This window comes from Staurois parvus, unplaced genomic scaffold (assembly GCF_062004578.1).
Source record: "Staurois parvus isolate SC_StPar_1 unplaced genomic scaffold, SC_StPar_1.0 ptg000686l, whole genome shotgun sequence".
NCBI classification, from domain to species: Eukaryota; Metazoa; Chordata; class Amphibia; order Anura; family Ranidae; genus Staurois; species Staurois parvus.
Window position 1 is genome coordinate 274,215 of NW_028318482.1, and position 20,221 is coordinate 294,435.

General features: G+C 42.4%; 1 protein-coding gene across 1 annotated transcript in view; it reads left to right on the forward strand.

The window, feature by feature from the left end:
- The first annotated feature begins 6,814 nt into the window (after positions 1 to 6,814).
- Positions 6,815 to 20,221, forward strand: part of LOC149447426 (taste receptor type 1 member 3-like) — a 29,427-nt gene continuing 16,020 nt past the window's right edge. Inside the window, exons 1-2 of the mRNA XM_089652531.1 lie at positions 6,815 to 6,999; positions 18,233 to 18,533. Of these exons, the coding sequence (XP_089508657.1) occupies positions 6,815 to 6,999; positions 18,233 to 18,533 (486 nt within the window). The remainder of the gene's footprint in view (positions 7,000 to 18,232; positions 18,534 to 20,221) is intronic.

Genomic DNA, 20,221 nt, shown 5'->3' on the forward strand with positions numbered 1-20,221 from the left:
AGCATCCTTATTGGTATGGATCTCCCTTTAGCTAGGATTAGCATAAGGAGCGTTGGATAGATTAGGCTAGAGGTAGGTTAGGCATCCGACGGCCACTTAGACAGATAGAGGCCCGGTTGCAGTGACAGCCCAGTTTAGGGATAGGGACTAAGAGTAAGGCGAGATAGGGAATTTTATCCTTTTAGTTGATGCATCGCTGATCGTCAGACAAGCAGTGCATTCATCCGCATAGAACGTGTTACTTGGACGCCATTGCAGCATCTGAAGTGGAAGTGTGCATCTTATTGACTCTCACCTCTCCAGGGGCCCCTGCAACCGGACTGCGCTATAACCCATGGTTGGAGGTATTCTGTATACTACATGCACATATACCCGGGTATAATTGCAACCTCCCAATTTATGGTAAATTGTAATTCCTGAATGTTATTCTTATGCATCCTGTTTTATGTGGCTGCTTTATATAAACTTTGCATTAATCTCATATAGGTGTGGTGATATGTTTTCATGTTAGAAATATAAGCTGGGTGCATTAATACTGCTATGTATAGTTACTATAAGTTGTCTACCTGTTACATTCCTAGAAAGGGGTGAGTCTCCTCAATTGCAGGATCCCTATTCTAGGTGGAGGCACTGCCATTTGTATTATCACAACCCGCTCTTCCATATAGCGAAGGCTCAAGATTGCCTACTCATATACAGGTTAGCGCCATAGCTTGTTTGGTGTGGGCCATTTCACATAACCCCCCCAAAACAGGGCTACACCTATAAAACAAGAAAATGAAGGACGGTATTTGTAATGTGTGTATATATATATCTATATATATCTATATATATATATACAGTTTTACCTCAGTTTATTGAACGCCTCGGTTAACGTTATTTTAAGTTTACGAATGAAAATCCAGTGAAAATAATGCCTTAGTTTACTAATTCTTTTTGCAATACAAAGTAAGTTTCCCCAGGATGCATTGCACCTGGGAGGTTTATAGCGCCGGCCCCATGCCTTTAAAGTGCACTTTATAAAGAGTTTTGAACAGATAAAATACTTTTTTTTACTTTTTTCTGACCTCTGGAACAGATTAATTGGTTTTCAATGCATTCCTAAGGGAAACCGAGTTTCGGTTTACGACCCAAAGAACGCATTACATTCGTAAACCGAGGTATGCCTGTATATATATATATATATATATATATATATATATATATATATATATATATATAGTCCATGCCACTGTGTGATTAAGCAGTTTAGGACAGATTTTGGAGGAAACAAGCACACTAATCAGCCAGGTGTGTGCTTCCTTCATAATGAAGCTGGGATCAGAGCTCAAGGCCCCACCTTCCCAAGGGGGTCAGTGACTGAAAGGGAGTAGTGAGAGAGGAGCATGTGGCACTGACCTATCCAGGTCAGGACAGTTTGAGGCACGAGCCCCTGAGTATGGAAGATAGCCCATGAGGGACAGAGCAGCTGGGATGCTGCAAAAAGGACACAGAGCTGAGGTACAGTTGTTAATACACAAGAACTTGATGTGTTTGATGGTCAGGAGGACTGCTAAGCTGTGCTGCAAAGTTGCATAAAGAGCCACGACACTGAATACTGTTTGTTTGATGGCGAGAACCCCTGCGTGGGAAGCCTTTTTTGTGAACCTTTGATTGTTTTAAATAAAAGTGGGCAGAAAAATATATCTCTGGCATGGAGAAACCAATGAGTTTTTAAACCCCCAAATCAACACAAAATATACATATATATATATATATATATATATATATATATATACACACATACACAAACGTATGACATTTTCAGCTGAATGGGTTGTTTTATAAGGTACAGGTTCACATACAGTATATTTAAATTGCTTAAAGTGGAAGTAAAGACAAATCCTAACTAACTCCAAACCCAATTTCTGTATTGTTTCAGGTGGGCTGGAGATCAGCTACCACCACATCCCATACAATGAATGTCCAATATTGTACAGAAAGAATATTGGGGTGCTCATGTAAGTCATGTACCAGGGTGGGCTCCCCAGGATACAGTGAAGTCACGAATGAGGAAAGCAACCCCAACACCAGCTTTTGCCACAACAGAATTGTACTTAGATGTGGCAAATAAACACAACCACAAATGCTGAGAACGTACAATAAATTTACATACACCCAGCCCAAAGGCTGAGACCCTTGTGCTGCACAGCACGGCGCCTCCTGATGGATGAAGGTAGAAGGTGTAATAATTTACCTACTGGCGGGCACAACTAAGCTGCCACACCTTACCTGTTATTACCCTAAAAGAGCAGGAATTAGTGTATGGGTGTACGGTATGGGCTAGCCTGCGGTGCAGCACAACAACTTACAATCTTACACAAATCTACAGTATTCCCCCTCCCATAACTGGTCCTGTACCACGTGCCTGAGTATTCCTTCTGAGCAAAATGCCAGTCTGGCTTGAGTTTGTGGGATGTTATCAGCTCTCCAATGTGAAATGTCACTTTAAGTTATGGAGTCCTTACAATGATCAGTAATAACACTTGTGGCCTGACACAAACAGAGACCCTAACTAACTAACCATAGGTCTGGTCTCAGTCTCTAGGCGCCAACACTGAAATGAGGTGTGTGCACGATCTTACCGACCCGGATCTGCTTTGCATCCACTGGTGACTCTGAACAGAACAAATGTCTCTCCAACAAGCATGCAGTATTGCAGTGTATGTTGCTTTGTTCCTCTGCTCTCATCAGCATTCGTGGCAGCAATCTTCCTTTCTCTGAACAGGATCAGGGTCTTAGACATGATCAGCTTCACTTAGCTGCAGCTATGGTTACTGAGGGATACTCTCACACCTGGATGCCATCAGATTCTCTGCTCACACGGCTCCTGCATTCACCATCCTCCAAACATGGCTGCTCTCTCTCCTTCCTATTCTCTAAACCCTGTGGGAAAACCCCACCTCTTCATGAATATAGAAATATCTATGCAGTCTGAGGCTGTGTTAGGAAAACAGTGGCATCTTGTGGTTAAACCGCAGAATGTCAGTCCCAAACATTTAATTTACTCCACACAATAATTTACTCCACACAAACAGTGTTCAAACAATGAGAGCTGTTTCCCCATCTCACACTCAACAGACTTCAAACACTTAATATTGTACTAAAATCATACAAAGCTTTATCCCATATTGTCATGTAATAAGCTACATCACATTAGTAGTTGTAAGAAGTTTAAAATCAATACGATACTTCATACGGCTTGAAGTTCACCATCCAACAATTCCAACTCAATAAACTCCAAACCTACTGTCAGCCACATTCTCAGCCTAATCTATCTAGCCCTGTAAGGAAAGAAATTACTATACTTACCTGTTGTGCAGCCACTCTGGTCCGGTCCCATGCTGAGCTGTTAGCAGCAGCTTCAGTGTGTACAGGAAAGGCAGCCGACAATGGAAGCGCCATAGTAATTCTATGGGAGACGTCACTTCCCAGGCATTTCCCAGCCGTTGTTGGCTGTTTCCAGCACACAGAGGGTGCCGCTGGAGACTGGACTGGAGTGGCTGCAGAACAGGTAAGTATAGAGCTTTTTTCTTTACAGGGCTAGATAGATTAGGCTTAGAATGTGTCTGAGAGTAACTGTAGAGTTAGGTTTTTCCTTTACTTCCACTTTAAGAATATACCAGTTGATGGCTCTCTCTTCACTTGAACACAACAGCACAACCAGCTAATCAGGTGCTTCCCCAGAAAACAGGCCAGTTATAAGCTCTGTATGGTTTCAAGGTGGGCCTGCATCTGTTATATATAGGGTTTTTTAAGCTGTTGACACCAAGGGCAGGGTTCAAAATATTTGCACTTTTGGTAGGACATAGTTTTCAGAAAAACTAAAATTTTAAAGTTAATCTTTAGGTTACCCGATGGCAGTCAGCATTCCCCTACATTATTGTATTTACCTACCTATGCTCTTGCCAGATTGACATTGGGGTTGATTTACTAAAATTGTAGAGTGCCAAAGCTGGTGCAGCTCTGCGTAGAAACCAATCAGCTTCCAGGATTTTTTGTCAAAGTTTAATTGAACAAGCTGAAATTAGAAGCTAATTGGCTACCATGCACAGCTGCACCACATTTTGCACTGTCCAGTTTTAGTAAATCAACCCCATTGTGTTGGCTTGCTATAGGTCCTAAAAATGGAGTACAGAATAACTGAGCGACCGGCTGGGGCCATACTGACTGCAAAGTGTGCAGCTGACAATAACACGGACATGTGAGTATAAAACTTTGAAGGAGGGTGGGGACTGTTGGTAAGGGGTAACCTATAAAATAAATGATAGCTGTATATTTGTTAATTTAAGTTCCCTTCAAAATGTACAGGTAGCCAAAACACTGGGGCAACAATTATTTTGAAATAGTATTTACAGTATTTTGTTAAATCTAATGAAACAAGGGATAATAATAGCGCTTAATTAATCACTTGTTACTTAGGCACTAATTACACTGCATGCTCACAAATATTGGTGTGAAAGAGTCTGAATACCCCTTTAACAGCATGTTACATAGATACAGTCTCAAAAAGGTTTCTAGTTTTCTTTAAATGAAAATGAAAAAGGAAAAGAACAGATATCTAGAACACGGTGGAATCAGTGCACAGCATTTAAATATCTTCCTCCCCCTAAGAGAAATCCTCTAAAATATGCATGCAAACCAGTCATCTCTAAATATTAAAACATGACAACACTCTTAATGAGCAGAACAAATGTAAATGCATCCTGGTAAATCTGACCATAAATGTAATGTAAAAATGATTGATAAAGGGTAACTATGTTCAATACTCCCTAATTATCCAATTCATCTATCTTGCCAAGGCATAATATGGAAAAATCAGATTTCACACAGTTCTTGCTATAAATATAAATACAAATATGTCTGTCATTCATGTAATCCATTAAGTGCATAACTGTTTACAAGGAAGCCGACAGTAAAAGCTCCCAAGCAATGGATGGAAAGAATATTATTCCTTCATAAATCATGACGCATTGGAGAGTCCATTTATACCAGTCAAAGACAGGCATGATAGATCATAATGAAAGAATCCTTAATTGCAACTTCATACTTCAATTCCCTTAATAAATAAGGTAGGAACAATGTTGCAACTTCAATTGGTTGCTGTATTTGGCCTCAATACATCCACCATTGAATTTCATATTGCACTGTTATTTGTGTATAGGCGTGAAAACACAGATCCATGATTCTAACTGGAAGTAGATGGATAACAATTAATCAATGTAGTAACAATGTCTTGCTGTAGATACTATTAGTTCACCTGTCGTAAACTAGTTTTCTAGATATACTTGGAAACCTTTTGGTGTGCTGCGGCTGCAGGACATACAGCTGCTCTGCCAAGGGAAAGTCAACCTGGTAATGGTGGAAAGGTACAGCATCTATGGGGTGGAGAGTGCAACAAGGAAATTTTAAGGAAGTCAGCATGAGGTTGAGTGGGTGTGATTGTACATCAGAGAACCATGGGAGCAGAGGGCTTCAGAAAAGCTTGAGTCAGTTGGACAAGTTGAGTGTCTGCTGCAGGAAGGGAAACAAGAGTTCAGAGACCACAGGAGGAGACACATACCATAGATTGACACATACCATACTAAAGCGCTGTGTAAATTGACGGCGCTATATAAGTAGCATAAATAAATAATAATACCATGAACAGAACTTACAGTCAAGACAGGGAACCAAAACTGACAGTTATAACTGCACTCCCTATCATGCACTAAATTTGTTGCCCAAGTTTTATTGCCATTACATACCTTCCTAAAAGGGTAGTGTTCTTAAATGTCAGTTTTAATTACTACTTAGAAACCACAGTTGTCCTTCCAATTGAACTCCATATCTAAATATGCACATGAATGTAGACTATGACAGCAGCTTTTTCTATCCATTAATTCTTGAGATTTACCACCATCTTTGCCACGCAGCTTAGCCAGGCGGATGACATCTCTTTCTCTGTTACAGTCTAGCATTACAGTCATGTCATTTCCCCATCCCCAAACTGTTTAATGGACAGTGAATGTGAAGCAGCAGGCAGATGAAGTAATTTATTTGCTCACTCTGGTCTCTGCTGCTATCAGCATTGTCCCTGTCATTGTCCCTGTCAGCACTTTTGAATTCAGCACATCTGTTTGGTTATCAGCCCAAGGCACCTTTCAAACAGGCACCATCCTGTCTGATGAGCAGGGGATCCATGAATTATGCTGAATCCTACCAGAACGGATCGGATGACACTTTAGTGACATCTGAGGTTGTTTACTTTTTTTCTGCTTTTACAAACCAGAGCTTTCTTGACCCATGTTAGATCTGTGGGTATACGGAAGAAACTGACTTGAGCCCTCTTACAGCAGACTACCTCCAATCCATCATCTTTAGGTCAGAAAAAAAACAGAAAAACACACAGATCATTTTTTTTTGTTTTGGACCTGGATGGACTTAGAGGTAGTTGGATATAAATGGATGCACAACTGTTTACATCTGCCTGCCCGTAGACTTACGTGGGGTTTCCGATTGGGAAAACACTATTTTTAAGGTTTTCTATCAGCCAAATGTATATCATGTTTCCTTTGTTCTTCAGCTGATGATGTTTCTACAAACCTCACCATTTGACTGTACATCCTGTCTGTCCAGTGTAAAACAAGGGTTTGCAGTTACTCAAATTTTACGGTTAAAGTCTTCCGGGATAACAGAAGATCTTTTTTTCATTCTACTTTCATTCTAGTGTGCTGACGATAGCTGACAGCTGTTCACGTTCCCATTGCCTCCATTCTTTGTATGCGACACAGCTATGATAGTTAATGTAGTCTTATCACTGGCATTCAGTGTGGCAGCTATCCTGGGGGACAACGAGCCAGTAGCCTATCAGGTTTTCAGAAAGGCAGGAGATATCATGATTGGAGGTCTGTTCCCCTTCCATTTCACTGCTAATGGCTTGGATATTTATTGGAAACCAGAACCACTGACGTGTTCAAGGTAAGGTCAGAAATCATATAAAGGGAAGACGTATAAGTGGCTTATTTAAGGAAACCTATACTGGACAAAATATGGATATCCTTCAGATAAGGCTAGTTACCTGGATGGCCATGGCTTCAACACTTTTATGACACTGACTTAGAAGTCATTTGATTGTCATTACATCCAGGCAAGTGCTATATTCAGGAGGAGTCAGCCTCTAAGTTTAGTCATTCCATGTTTCCTTTAGAGCAGTATTTCTCAACTAGGATGCCATTTGGGTTCCCCTGGGGTGCTACGAGCATGGGACTCAGTTTGCCCTGGCTCAGCATCATGAGTTGCTATGATGGGGCCAGGCTGGCCACCAGTGCCATAACAATCAGTGATGCTCTAGGGCAGTGCACATGGCATCATTCATTGCTATGTAGTGCCTGTCTGCACTATGGCAACTCATGATGCTGATCCAGGGCAAGTGGCATTCAGGGCTTTCCTAGCATTCAGGAGAAGACATAAGTCTTGTTCCTCTAGATCTACTCCACCTTCTGCCCCTGGCGTGCTGCTGAAGGCATAGAGTAGAGCTCCGACGTGAAGAGGGGACCATGTGATTGGGGGAGGCTTTGTGATGAGATTTAATGTTGTAAAATGTAAAGTAATGCACTTGGGGGCTAAAAACATGAACACAAGTTACTTGCTAGGTGGAGAACCTTTGGGGGAATCCAGCATGGAAAACGATCTGGGGGTCCTAGTAGATCACATGCTCAGCAATAGCATGCAATGCCAAGCTGCAGCAAGAAAAGCTCCTAAGCTAGTAGAATACTAGCATGGATTTAAAATGGTATCTACTCAAGAGATAAAGCTATAATTTTAACAGTTTACAAAACTTTGGTCTGGCCACATCTTGAGCATGCTGCCCAATTCTGGTCACCAGTCCTCAGGAGGGATGTGCTGGAACTGGAGAGAGTCCACAGAAGGGCAACAAAGCTAATAAGGGGACTGGAGGACCTCAGTTATGAGGAAAGACTTCAAGTATTAAACTTATTCTCCCTAGAGAAGAGACGCTTAAGAGGAGATACAATAGCGATATACAAATATCTCAATGGTCATTCTAGCAAAAGGAGAAAACTATTTAGTCTCAGGTCGCTTAAGAGGACATGTGGCAATTCAATGAAGTTGGAAGAGAAGCACTTTAATCTTAAACTGTGTAAGAGGTTCTTTACTGTTAGAGTGGTAAAGATATGGAACTCCTTTCCACAGTTGGTGTTGTTAGCGGGGAGTGTCAATAATTTCAATAAATGTTTACATGGGCACCTTAACGAATGCACTATACAGGGATATGGGAAAGGGTATTGACATACACACATACCGCACAGACTGAACTAGATGGACTGGTGTCTTTCTTCAACCATACTAATTATGTAAAAATGTGGGGACTCCGATGTGATGAAAAAACATGCTGATGGGAGGATTCTGATGTGATGAGGGTACTCTGACATCTAATGGGGACTGTGGTGTATAGGGAGGATGTTATGGGGAACCTCTGAGGGTGATTTTGATGTGAAGTAAATTTTATCAAGGGGATTGTGTGCATCGTTCCAAGCTCAGATTTGCCATTGATAAGTAAAATTTACACTTTTGACTGGGGTACCTTGGGATTTTGAATACTTTTGAAGGGTGCCGCAACAGAAAAAAAGGTTGAGAACCATTGCTTTAGGGGATATCTATCAAGAAATCTTCTGTTTTCATACAGCAATATATATATATATACAGTGGGGATCGAACGTTTGGGCACCCCAGCTAAAAATTTGTATTAATGTGCATAAAGAAGCCAAGGAAAGATGGAAAAATCTCCAAAAGGCATCAAATTACAGATTAGACATTCTTATAATAGGTCAACAAAAGTTAGATTTTATTTCCATCATTTACACTTTCAAGATAACAGAAAACAAAAAAATGGCGTCTGCAAAAGTTTGGGCACCCTGCAGAGTTAATATCTTGTACTGCCCCCTTTGGCAAGTATCACTGCTTGTAAATGCTTTTTGTAGCCAGCCAAGAGTCTTTCAATTCTTGTTTGAGGTATCTTTGCCCATTCTTCCTTACAAAAGTCTTCCAGTTCTTTGAGATTTCTGGGCTGTCTGTCACGCACTGCTCTTTTAAGGTCTATCCATAGATTTTCAATTATGTTGAGGTCAGGAGATTGTGAAGGCCATGGCAAAACCTTCAGTTTATGCCTCTTGATGTAATCCCCCGTGGATTTCGAGGTGTGTTTAGGATCATTATCCATTTGTAGAAGCCATCCTCTCTTTAACTTCAGCTTTTTCACAGATGGCATCAAGTTACCATCCAAAATTTGCTGAAATTTTATTGAATCCATTTTTCCTTCTACTCGTGAGATGTTCCCTGTGCCACTGGCTGCAACACAACCCCAAAGCATGATTGATCCAACCCCATGCTTAACTGTTGGACAGAGGTTCTTTTCATTAAATTCTGTGCCCCTTCTTCTCCAAACGTACCTTTGCTCATTCCGGCCAAAAAGTTCAATTTTAACCTCATCGGTCCACAGAACTTGTTTCCAAAATGCATCAGGCTTGTCTATATGTTCATTTGCAAAGTTCAAACGATGATTCTTGTGGTGAGGACGTAGAAGAGGTTTTCTTCTGATGACTCTTCCATGAAGACCATATTTGTACAAGTATCTCTTTATGGTGGAATAGTGTACCACAACTCCAGTGTCTGCCAGATCTTTCTGGAGGGATCGTGCAGTCAAACGTGGGTTTTGAATTGTTTTTCTCACAATCCTGCGAGCTGTTCTGTCTGATATTTTTCTTGGTCTTCCAGATCTTGCTTTAACTTCCACTGTTCCTGATGACTGCCATTTCTTAATTACATTCCGAACAGAGGATATTGACATCTGAAAACGCTTTGCTATCTTCTTATAGCCTTCTCCAGCTTTGTGAGCCTCAACTATTTTCAGTTTCAGTTTTCTAGACAACTACTTAAAAGAACCCATGGTGCTGATTGTTGGGGCAAGGTCAGATGAGTCTGGGCATTTAAAACCTTTGAGATTGACATAACCTGGTCTTCCCAGACGATGATTGAGAACAATCCATGACACTGGCAGGTCTCAGCTTTGCAAAGGGGGCAGTGCATGCTATAAATTCTGCAGGGTGCCCAAACTTTTGCAGACGCCATTTTTTTGTTTTCTGTTATTTTGAAAGTGTAAATGATAGAAATAAAATCTAACTTTTGTTGACATATTATAAGAATGTCTAATCTGTAATTTGATGCCTTTTGGAGATTTTTCCATCTTTCCTTGGCTTCTTTATGCACATTAATACAAATTTTTAGCTGGGGTGCCCAAACGTTCGATGCCCACTGTATATATGTGTGTGTGTGTGTGCTTGGTATAAGCATTTAGTTTTCATATATGCAATTACACTGCTCAAAAATATTAACATTTTTTATTAAGAGTATAGCACCAAGTCAGTTAAACTCCTGGGATATTGATCTGGTCAGTTAAGTAGCAAAGGGGGTTGTTAATCAGTTTCAGCTGCTTTGGTGCACTAGATGGACAACAATGAGGCGACCCCACAACAGGAATGGTTTTACAGGTGGAGGCCACTGACATTTTTTCCCTACTCATCTCTTCTGACTAGTTTTGCATTTGGATAGGGTCAGTGTCACTACTGGTAGCATGAGGTGATACCTAGACCCTACAGAGGTTGTACAGGCAGTCCAACTCCTCCAGGATGGCACATCAATCTGTGCCATTGCCAGGTTTGCTGTGTCTCCCAGCACAGTCGTAAGAGCATGGAGGAGATTGCTGGAGACAGGCAGTTAGTCTAGGAAAGCTGGACAGGGCCATAGAAGGTCCTTAACCCATCAGCAGGACCAGTATCCACTCCTTTGTGTAAAGAGGAATAGGATGAGCATTGCCAGAGCCCTACAAAATGACCTCCAGCGGGCCACTGGTGTGAATTTCTCTGACCAAACAATCAGAAACAGACTTCATGAGGGTGGCCTGAGGGCCTGACATCCTCTAGTGGGCCCTGTGCTCACTGCCTGGCACCATAGAGCTCGACTGGCATTTTTCATTGAACACCAGAATTGGCAGGTCCGTCACTGGTGCCCTGTGCTTTTCACAGATGAGAGCAGGTTCACCCTGAGCACATGTGACAGATGTGAAAGGGTCTGGAGAAGCCATGGAGAATGTTATACTGCCTGTAACATCATTCAGCATGACTGTTTTGGTGGTGGGTCAGAGATAGTCTGGTTAGGCATATCCATGGGAGGGACGCCCAGACTTCTACAGGCTAGACAATGGCTCCATGACTACCATGAAGAATGGGAATTAAATCTTTGGACCCATTGTCAGTCCCTATGTTGGTGCAGTGGGTCCTAGGTACTCGACAATGCCTCATGTGGTGAGAGTATGCAGGCAGTTCCTCAAGGATGAAGGAATTGATACAATTGAATGGCTTCCATGCTCGCTTGACCTAAATCCAATAGAACACCTCTGAGATATCATGTTTCAGTCCATCCGACGCCACCAGGTTGCACCTCAGACTGTCCAGGAGTTCATTGATGCCCTGGTTCAGATCTGGGAGGAAATACCCCAGGACAGCATCTGTCGTCTCATTAGGAGCATGCCCCAACGTTGTCAGGCATGCATACAAGCATGTGCGGGCCATACAAACTACTGAGTACCATTTTGAGTTGCTGCAATGAAATTTCAGCAAAATGGACTAGCCTGCTACATAATTTTTTCAGTTTAATGTTCGGGGTGTCTTTGAATTAAGTCCTCTGTAGGTTGATAATTTTCATTTCCATCAAACAATGGGGCATCCTTACGTTCCTAACACATTACCCTGTACATATCAACAATAGATATCCAGCATGATATTTTTCCTCATTGAGATCTGTTGTGTTTTCAAAGTATTCCTTTAATTTTTTTTGAGCAGTGTATGTCTTATCGTATTCATTTATAAATTTAGCAGATATATACAGTATATGTTCATTCTGATGTGAACTAAAGTAAGCGATTCAAGTACTTGGAACGCAAAACTAAAAGTAAGGAATTCTTTTTAGGCTTACTTGTAAGTGGGGTGGAATTTAGCTTAATTAGGTGCTGCCCTGGATGGGAGAGTTAAGGTTAATAGTGTTTACTGGGTCTTTTGCTTGGAAAACTTTTTGGGCCTGACCCACTGATTCTGTGGATAAAAAAAGGGACCTCTGGTTCTTCCTGAAGACACCAGCTGCTGGACTCTGCCAATACCTATGGACTTTGCCACTGATGGAGTTAGGGATTAGGGACATAGGGATGAACTGTTACTTGTACTTGGACTCTGTAATGTTTTAGCACTTTTGTAAGTAAATCATTGAAACTTTCCCTGTTGACTGGTCTGAAGTTATTAAAGAAGTGTAAGCACGTAACCTGCACCACACATAGTTGGTAAGACTGAACAAAGACACCAGTTCATCCAGTTCAACCTGTGTGTGTGTGTTCATATAAAAAAAAATCATATCTGTGTTCGCTAAGAAGGACCCCTGTTGACATCAGACATTGCTGACGAAACACGTAGGATGAAGCTTTTGTGATACGTCGCTTCCGGTTGGTGGAATGCAGGTGGAGTTGATAGGGGTTTGTAGAGCGCAGTCCATCAGGTTTAAGATTCAGTCCCCTTTTTAGTCCCCTTATTAGTTTTGTTGCCCTTCTCTGGACTCTCTCCAGTTCCAGCACATCCTTCCTGATGACTGGTGACCAGAACTGACCAGTATACTCCAGATGTGGCCGAACCAGAGTTTTATAAAGTGGCAAAATTATAGTCTTATCTGTTGAGTAAATACCCTTTTTTTTATACATGCTAATATTCTGCTAGCTTTGTTTGTTGCAGCTTGGCATTGCATGACACTGCTGAGTCTGTCATCTATTTGGACCCCCAGATCATTTTCCAGCCTTGATTCCCCCAGAAGTTTTCCCCCCCAAGTAACCTGCGTTCATATTTTTAGCCCATAACTGCATTACTCTACATTTTTCAGCATTAAACTTCATTTGCCATGTATCTACCCACAGCTTTGTTTTATTGATGTCTTCTTGTAAAGTTTCTATATCCTGCTGTAATGTTATTGCTGTACTTATTTTTGTATCATCAGCAAATCATTTATGAATATTTAAACAGAATTGGTCCCAGGACAGAGCCATGTGGTACCCCACTTACCACTCCAGACCAGTCTGAGTACACACTATTTATCATCACCCTTTGAACACACCCTTGTGACCAGTTTTCTATCCATGTACAAACCCTATGGTCCATGCTTACAGACCTCAATTTGTAAATTAAGCATTTATGGGGGACTGTATCGATGAGGCCACCAGCCTTCCTTTATCTAGATGGCAGCTCACTTCCTTGTAGAATGTTAATAGATTGGTTTGGCATTTTGTAAATCTATGCTGATTAATAGAAATGATACTGTTTCCATCAAAAAATGTTTGGATATAATCCCTTATCATCCCCTCCAATAGTTTACATACTATTGATGTTAGACTGACTGGCCTGTAGTTTCCAGGAATATATCTCTGCCCCTCTTTAAATAATGGAACCACGTTGGCCCTTTGCCAGTCAGCTGATACTATTCATGTCAGTATGCTGTCCATAAAAATGAGAAATAGTGGTCTGACTATAACCTGACTGAGTTCTTTGAGGACTCTCAGGTGTAAGCCATCTGGTCGTGGTGATTTATTTGTGTTAAGCTTTTCAAGTCTTTTTCAGACACTGTCTTCTGTTAGCCACAAGGGTACATTATGTGATGCATTCCTAATGATACAGTCATGGTTACTATAACCCTCCTTTTCCTTTGTAAAAACTGAGGAGAAGAATGCATTTAGTACAGTAGCCTTCTCATTGTCATTTGTAACCATCTTCCCTTCGTTATCTGTTATGGAGCCAATATGTTCTGACCTCACTTTACTCTCCTCCTGTAAGGGATTTCCGGCAAGAAGATTTGCTATCGGGAACGCGCATGCGCGAAAGAGATCCTGAAGAACAATTGCTGGTTGTGCGCAGGTGCGCAGGAATGCGCGATCGCGCACATGCACGCACACGTGCACATGCACGGCAAAGATTGGCGCCAGACGGGCTATTTAAGGAGGGCCTATGCTCAGGTTCAGTGCTGATTGGTCTTCAGCTCCCCCCTGTGTCCTGCTTACTCCTGCACGATTCCTTTGTTGCTGACCCGGCTTGTTCCTGACCCGACTCCGATTACTCTCCTGCTCCTGGTTCCTGACTTCGGCTCTGCTCCTGACTTTGGCTTTTCCTTCTGATTCTGTACCGCGCTGCCCGACTGTTGATGACCCCGGCTATCCTATGACCCTGCTCCTGTCCTGTGTCCTGGCTACCTACCTTGCTCTGCTGCACATCGGGCACTACACAGAACCTGCTCTGTCTGCTATTACGGTGCCCAAATCAGAGGATACTCTGCCTACCAAGGTCACCACCTGCAAGAGCAGCAAGTGACAACCACTGGCTCTCTTGTCCCCCAGGTCCCTAGACTCCCTCTTTTCCAACCTCAGTGGGGTCAGGGCTAGTGACACAAGTGAGGCCGACCTCGTATATTCAGTCTCCCATCAGGTACGTGACACCTCCGCTATGTGCCTCTCATAGTCTATTTTAGACTGATTGCGCTCTTACACTTCTTATTGCATTCCCTGTAGTGTTGGAATGCCAGCAATGACCCCTCGGACTTATATTTTTTAAAGGCCATTTTTTTCTCTTTAATATATCGTATTACTTTAAGGTTTAGCCACCCATGTTTAATCTTTACTCTTTTATATTTATTGCTCATTGAAATGCACTGACTAATACCTTTATTTAATATGTTCCTAAAGTATTCCCATTTTTCCTCAGTGTTCAATGCTTTTAGGATTTGGTCAATATCTTGTAGTACTGAGCTTAGTTTAGAAAAGTTGGCTCTTTTGAAATTTAGTGTCCTTGTGCCTCCTTCTCCTATGATTTATGCTGAATGTAATTATCCTGTGATTGCTGGTTCCCAAGTTGTCCTATATCTCCACATCTGCAACCAGATCGTGTTACTTGTAATTAATAGATCTAGTAATGCTTTCTTTCTAGTTGGGGCATCCACCAATTGGCACATGAATTTGTCTCGTAAGACATTTAAGAAATTATGAGACTTAAATGAGTGAGCTGTTCCTTTAGCCCAATCAGTATCTGGATAGCTGAAGTCCCCCATTATGATAACATTGCCATACCTCGCTGCTATTTCTATCTGTGTTAGGAGAGCCAATTCCTCCTCATCCTTCAAGTTAGGGGGCCTATAGCATACCCCACTATTATTTTCAGACCAGGGGCGGACTGACTATTTGGAAACTGGCCGGGGTCAGTAGGGGGCCCCATGAGATGCACTTGGTACCTTTTTCATAGGCTTTTTTGAGTTTGGGCAAGGACACAGGGGCCCCATGATCCACTATTGCCCGGGGGCCCCATGAGTTGTCAGTCCGCCCCTGTTTCAGACTTGTTTCTTCCATTTGAAGTTCTACCCAATGGGTTTCTGTGGCTGTAATTTTTTTTGCCAATCCACTCACCCAAGGTTTAGGTATTATGGTTATACTACTAACTATACTTCTCCCAGAGCCGAGACACAGCATAATGTGGAGGGGTGGGGCGCCAGTAGCATCGCTAGAGCCTGGCATCAAGGTACTGCTCTGCTGCTATCTCCGGAACCCACATCATCTCTTCCCATCTGTCACAAATAGAGGAAGGGAAGTGTCCCCTAGGCGCCTCCCTATAATGGCCAGTGAAGCAAATGGCAGAAGTGAAGTGAAGAAAGAAAATCTGAAAGGAGAGTAGCAAGGATATAGGTAAAAGAAGAATGTTCAGGCTAAACAGTATGCATTTATAGAGAATGCTCACAGATTGTGAGAGAAGTCTAACTCTCGTACCCCCCTCTCTCTCTCTCTCTTACCACCCCTCTCTCTCTTACCCGCCTTTCTCTCTCTTACCCCTCTCTCTCTCTTACCCCCTCTCTCTTTTACCCCCTCTGTCTTGTACCTCCTCTCTCTTTTACTCCCCCCCTCTCTCTCATCCCCCCTCTCTCTCTTTTACCCCCCCTCTCTCCCTTACCCTGCTCTCTGTCTATCTTACCCTCTCTTTCTCTTACCCCTCTCTCTCTCTTATCTACTCTCTTTCTTACCCCCTCTCTCTTACCCCCTCTCTCTCATTCCCCCTCTCTTACCCCCACTAACTCTCTCTCAACCACCCCTCTCTCTCAACCCCCTCAAATCCCTCTCTCTCCTACCCCATCTCTCTCTCACCCCTCTTTCTCTTTTAACCCCATCTCTCTCTCTCCTCTCACACCCCTCTCTCTTTCTCACCCCATCTCATTGGCCATCTCTAAAGTTGGAGGTCCACCTTAAGGTTGAGTATTCCCTGACATGGCCTCAGCCATGTCCCTATGCATTGATGGAATTAGCACAAGTAGAGGTACCCCATGTATGAGGCAAGTGACCCTGTTACAGGTGCCTAGCGTAGCCCAGGAGAACCTACCCTGGGGCAGTCCTCTTATGTGACCCAGATTAGATGCCCAACGAGCTAATGGGAAAACATGTAGGAAATGTCCATCACCACCTGCCACCCCTACATACTTGACATAAATTGCTCCTTTTACCTAGACATGACCGGACTTCAACTTCTAGCAAAAAAGAAGGATCTTCTGTTAGAGGACATTGCTCATATTTAAACTGGAATTCCAGGATAAGCCTAACTAGTCTCAAAAATTATTATTATTATACAGTATTTATATAGCGCCAGAAAGGTTTGCTCAGCGCTGTACATTATAGTGGGGGACAGTACATGAGACAATACAGTAACAAAACAAAACACGAGGGGTTCGAGGGCCCTGCTCTTTCGAGCTTACAATCTAGGAGGGAGGGGAAAGTAGTACAGGAGGAAGTGGCTGTGGGGGATGGAGTGGTAGGAGGAGTGGAGGAGATCGGCTGTTAGGTGAGGGTGGGGTAGGCTTCCCTGAAGAGATGGGTTTTCAGGGTGCATACCCTCTCCTAACACGTATGCTGACTAACCTGTATAAGAAAGATGTATATACAGTACTTACCTATTTTCAGTTCGCTCTGGTCCAGTCACGTGATCTCCTGTGTAAGCCAGAGGTGACTGCAGGGGAGAGGAGACAGGACTCAATACCAGCTGGGAATGTCTGGGAATAGTGACGTCACCCATAGGCTTCTATGGCCCATTTGTTGTTGGCGCTCTCTCCTCTACCCTGCAGCCACCACAGACTGACACAGGGGAGCGGGATCATGCAACCAGACTAGAGCAGGCTGAAAATAGATGAAAATATACATCTTTCTTACACAGGTTACTTACTATAGGTGTTAAGAGGTGGGAGTGAGTATTTTTAAGACTAGCTAGGTTTTGCCTGGAATTCTACTTTAAAGCCGAACTCCAGGGAAACAGCTAAATACACAGATGAAATATGTATAAGGGAGATGTTTCACTTGCAAAAGGATTTGTATTTCTGACTACTCCCTTTGAGATTTACACAGCTCTGCCACAGCACATTCCTGTGTGGCAGGGCAGGAGACCTACTTCTTTTCTGCTATAGTTAAGTAGCACCTACAGGTCTTGTCCTCCCAAGCCTGTGACTGGACAGTGAATGGAGAAGCAGCAGACCGATGAGCTCATCCCTCTGTAAGCCCCTGTTCACACCAATTAAATTTGTCATGCAATTGGACAGTTCAAAATTGCATGACAAGTCGCATCTTATTTGTGTGTATGGAACCGTTCAAATCGGTGCAACTCTGACTTGCACCAATTGTGAAAAAGGTTCCTGCACTATTTTTGGTGATTTCATATGCAACTTGCATTGACATCTGTGCATGAAGTTTCACAGATGTCAGCAAGCCGCACATGAAATTGAACTGACTGGCGGCTTTCAAATTGCGCTACTTTTGCTGAAGTAGTGCAAATTCAAAGCCTTATTTGGTGTGAGGCAGGGCTAACTCTGATCTCTCCTTCTATCAGCATCCTTCTTGTTAGAACATGAACACTGCAGCACAACTGACTGGCTTCCCGTGCTGCTGTAGTACAGAAGATTGAAATTGCTGATAGCAGGTCAACCAACGTTTATAAATGCCTAATATAAGATATGCTGCTACTTTTTATGATAGTAAATTAAATTAACCTGTATTGTATGCCAAGTTATATTTACTAAGACTTGTATACTTCAGCTTAAACCCTACAGGTTTTCTTCAGGCTTTAGCAATGCAATTTACACTGGAAGAAATCAACAACAGCACTACCCTCCTTCCAGGATGGACCCTGGGCTATGAGATCTATGATACATGTCTTAATACAATGGTTGCTCTTCACCCCATCCTGCTTCTCTTAACCAAACATGGGACAGAAATTTTGGAAATGCAGTGCAATCTTACAGACTACAAAACGAGAGTCATTTCTGTGATTGGACCTTCATCCAATGAGGTGGCCACTGTCACCATGAAGATCTTCAGTGCTTTCCTTATGCCTCAAGTATGTCTTTATTTTTTTGGAAGGACTAGGTTCATGCTGCAGCAATCTGATTTTGATCCACTTTTCAGTGAGATTATGTAGTACAACTTAGATGAGGTTTGCATTTTCTATGGGGCCAAAATTGCACTGGAATCACACCAAAGAAGTAGAGGAACCTTTTCCAAAATCATGACATGGCATTGAGTTGCATTAATGTGAATGGGCACCATTGAAAACAATGTGATTTCCATTATAATGCGCTTCTGTGCGACTCAAGTCACATCTGAAATTGGAGCCTTATTCAATAACATTTTAAACATTACAAATGACAGAGGGGGTCAGTAGATTTTGGTGTATTGCCAAGCAGATTATTCCCAAGACTGAAGATAGCAAAAATAAATGGGTCCATGGTGGGTAATTAAACATACATCTTGCTAGGGTTTAACTTAATTAATTGTTCTTTTGCAATGTTTATGTTGTTTGCAAATGTGGATGGTATAAGGTGATATTTGCCTTTAAAAGAGAAGCAGGGCTTTTTTTCCCCTTTTTATACTTACCTAGGTGGATGCAGCTTCGCTCCAGCTTTAAGGATGAGAACTCAGCGATTACATGACTGCTGATCACCAATGACCGCTGATCACCGATAAGTTCTCCTCTCCGCTCTGAGCAGAGAGTGGGACGTACAGTCACCGCTCTGTGCTCAGCTCCCCTAGTGCTCTATGGAGCACTGGGCTGTGGAGGGGGAGGGAGCGACTGGCTCAGGCTCTCAACTCTTCGCTGAGAGGCTGAGCCAGCTGCTGCTCCAGACTCTGGGGTGGATTTCAACTTTGAAGTCGGGATCTTTCCCCAGCCTGGACCGGCTGAGTGACACCAGCCGACAGTGGGCTTCAGCCCACTCTCAGCTGAAAATGGGTCACAGGAGTGCAGAATGAACTGCACTTCTGTGACCCACAGAAGTACAGCCAAAAGAGCTGTACTTCTCCTTTAAATAATATATCTATAATTTAAAAATAAATGAACATTAATAGTCCAGTGGCGCTGTGATAAAAAAAAATATCATACAAAACAACTAAATATTCATGTGACATACATCAATCATAAGAATAAAGTCCATTGTGACAAGTGAATATCTCATTCAATGTGAAAATCTTCAAGTGTTCCCAAACTAGAAAACACCACGTGCCCTTTAACAAACGCCTCCCCTTGTGGGTATGCACGCACCAAATTCACATGCCTTCCATTCTCATGGTTGACATGTATTGCTTGTGTATCTCCAACAGGGGTATCTGCGTACAAACTTTCCACAGGTCTCCTTTACTCCTCTCCACCAGATAATGGTCATGTAAAAATAAGAGAAACTCCAATGGTACAGTAACCAATAACACCTTTTATTAAATATATAGACAGCCACTCACAATATAAACCAATAAAACCAACAATGGCGACTTAGTTGTAGAAATCCCTATGACTTTGCGATAGGACGAGGCTGTACGGCGACCGGAAGTGATGTTTTGAACCAGAAGTGATGTGGGAGCACCATTGTTTGGGATCTGGCGGTGGTGAGAGCACAGCTTATGTATCCCACTACAAGTGCTTTTTATTGGCTTATCTTGTGAGTGGCTATCTATATATTTATTTAAAGGTGTTATTGGTTACTGTACTATTGGAGATTATCTCTTATTTTTTGGTGACCATTATCTGGTGGAGAG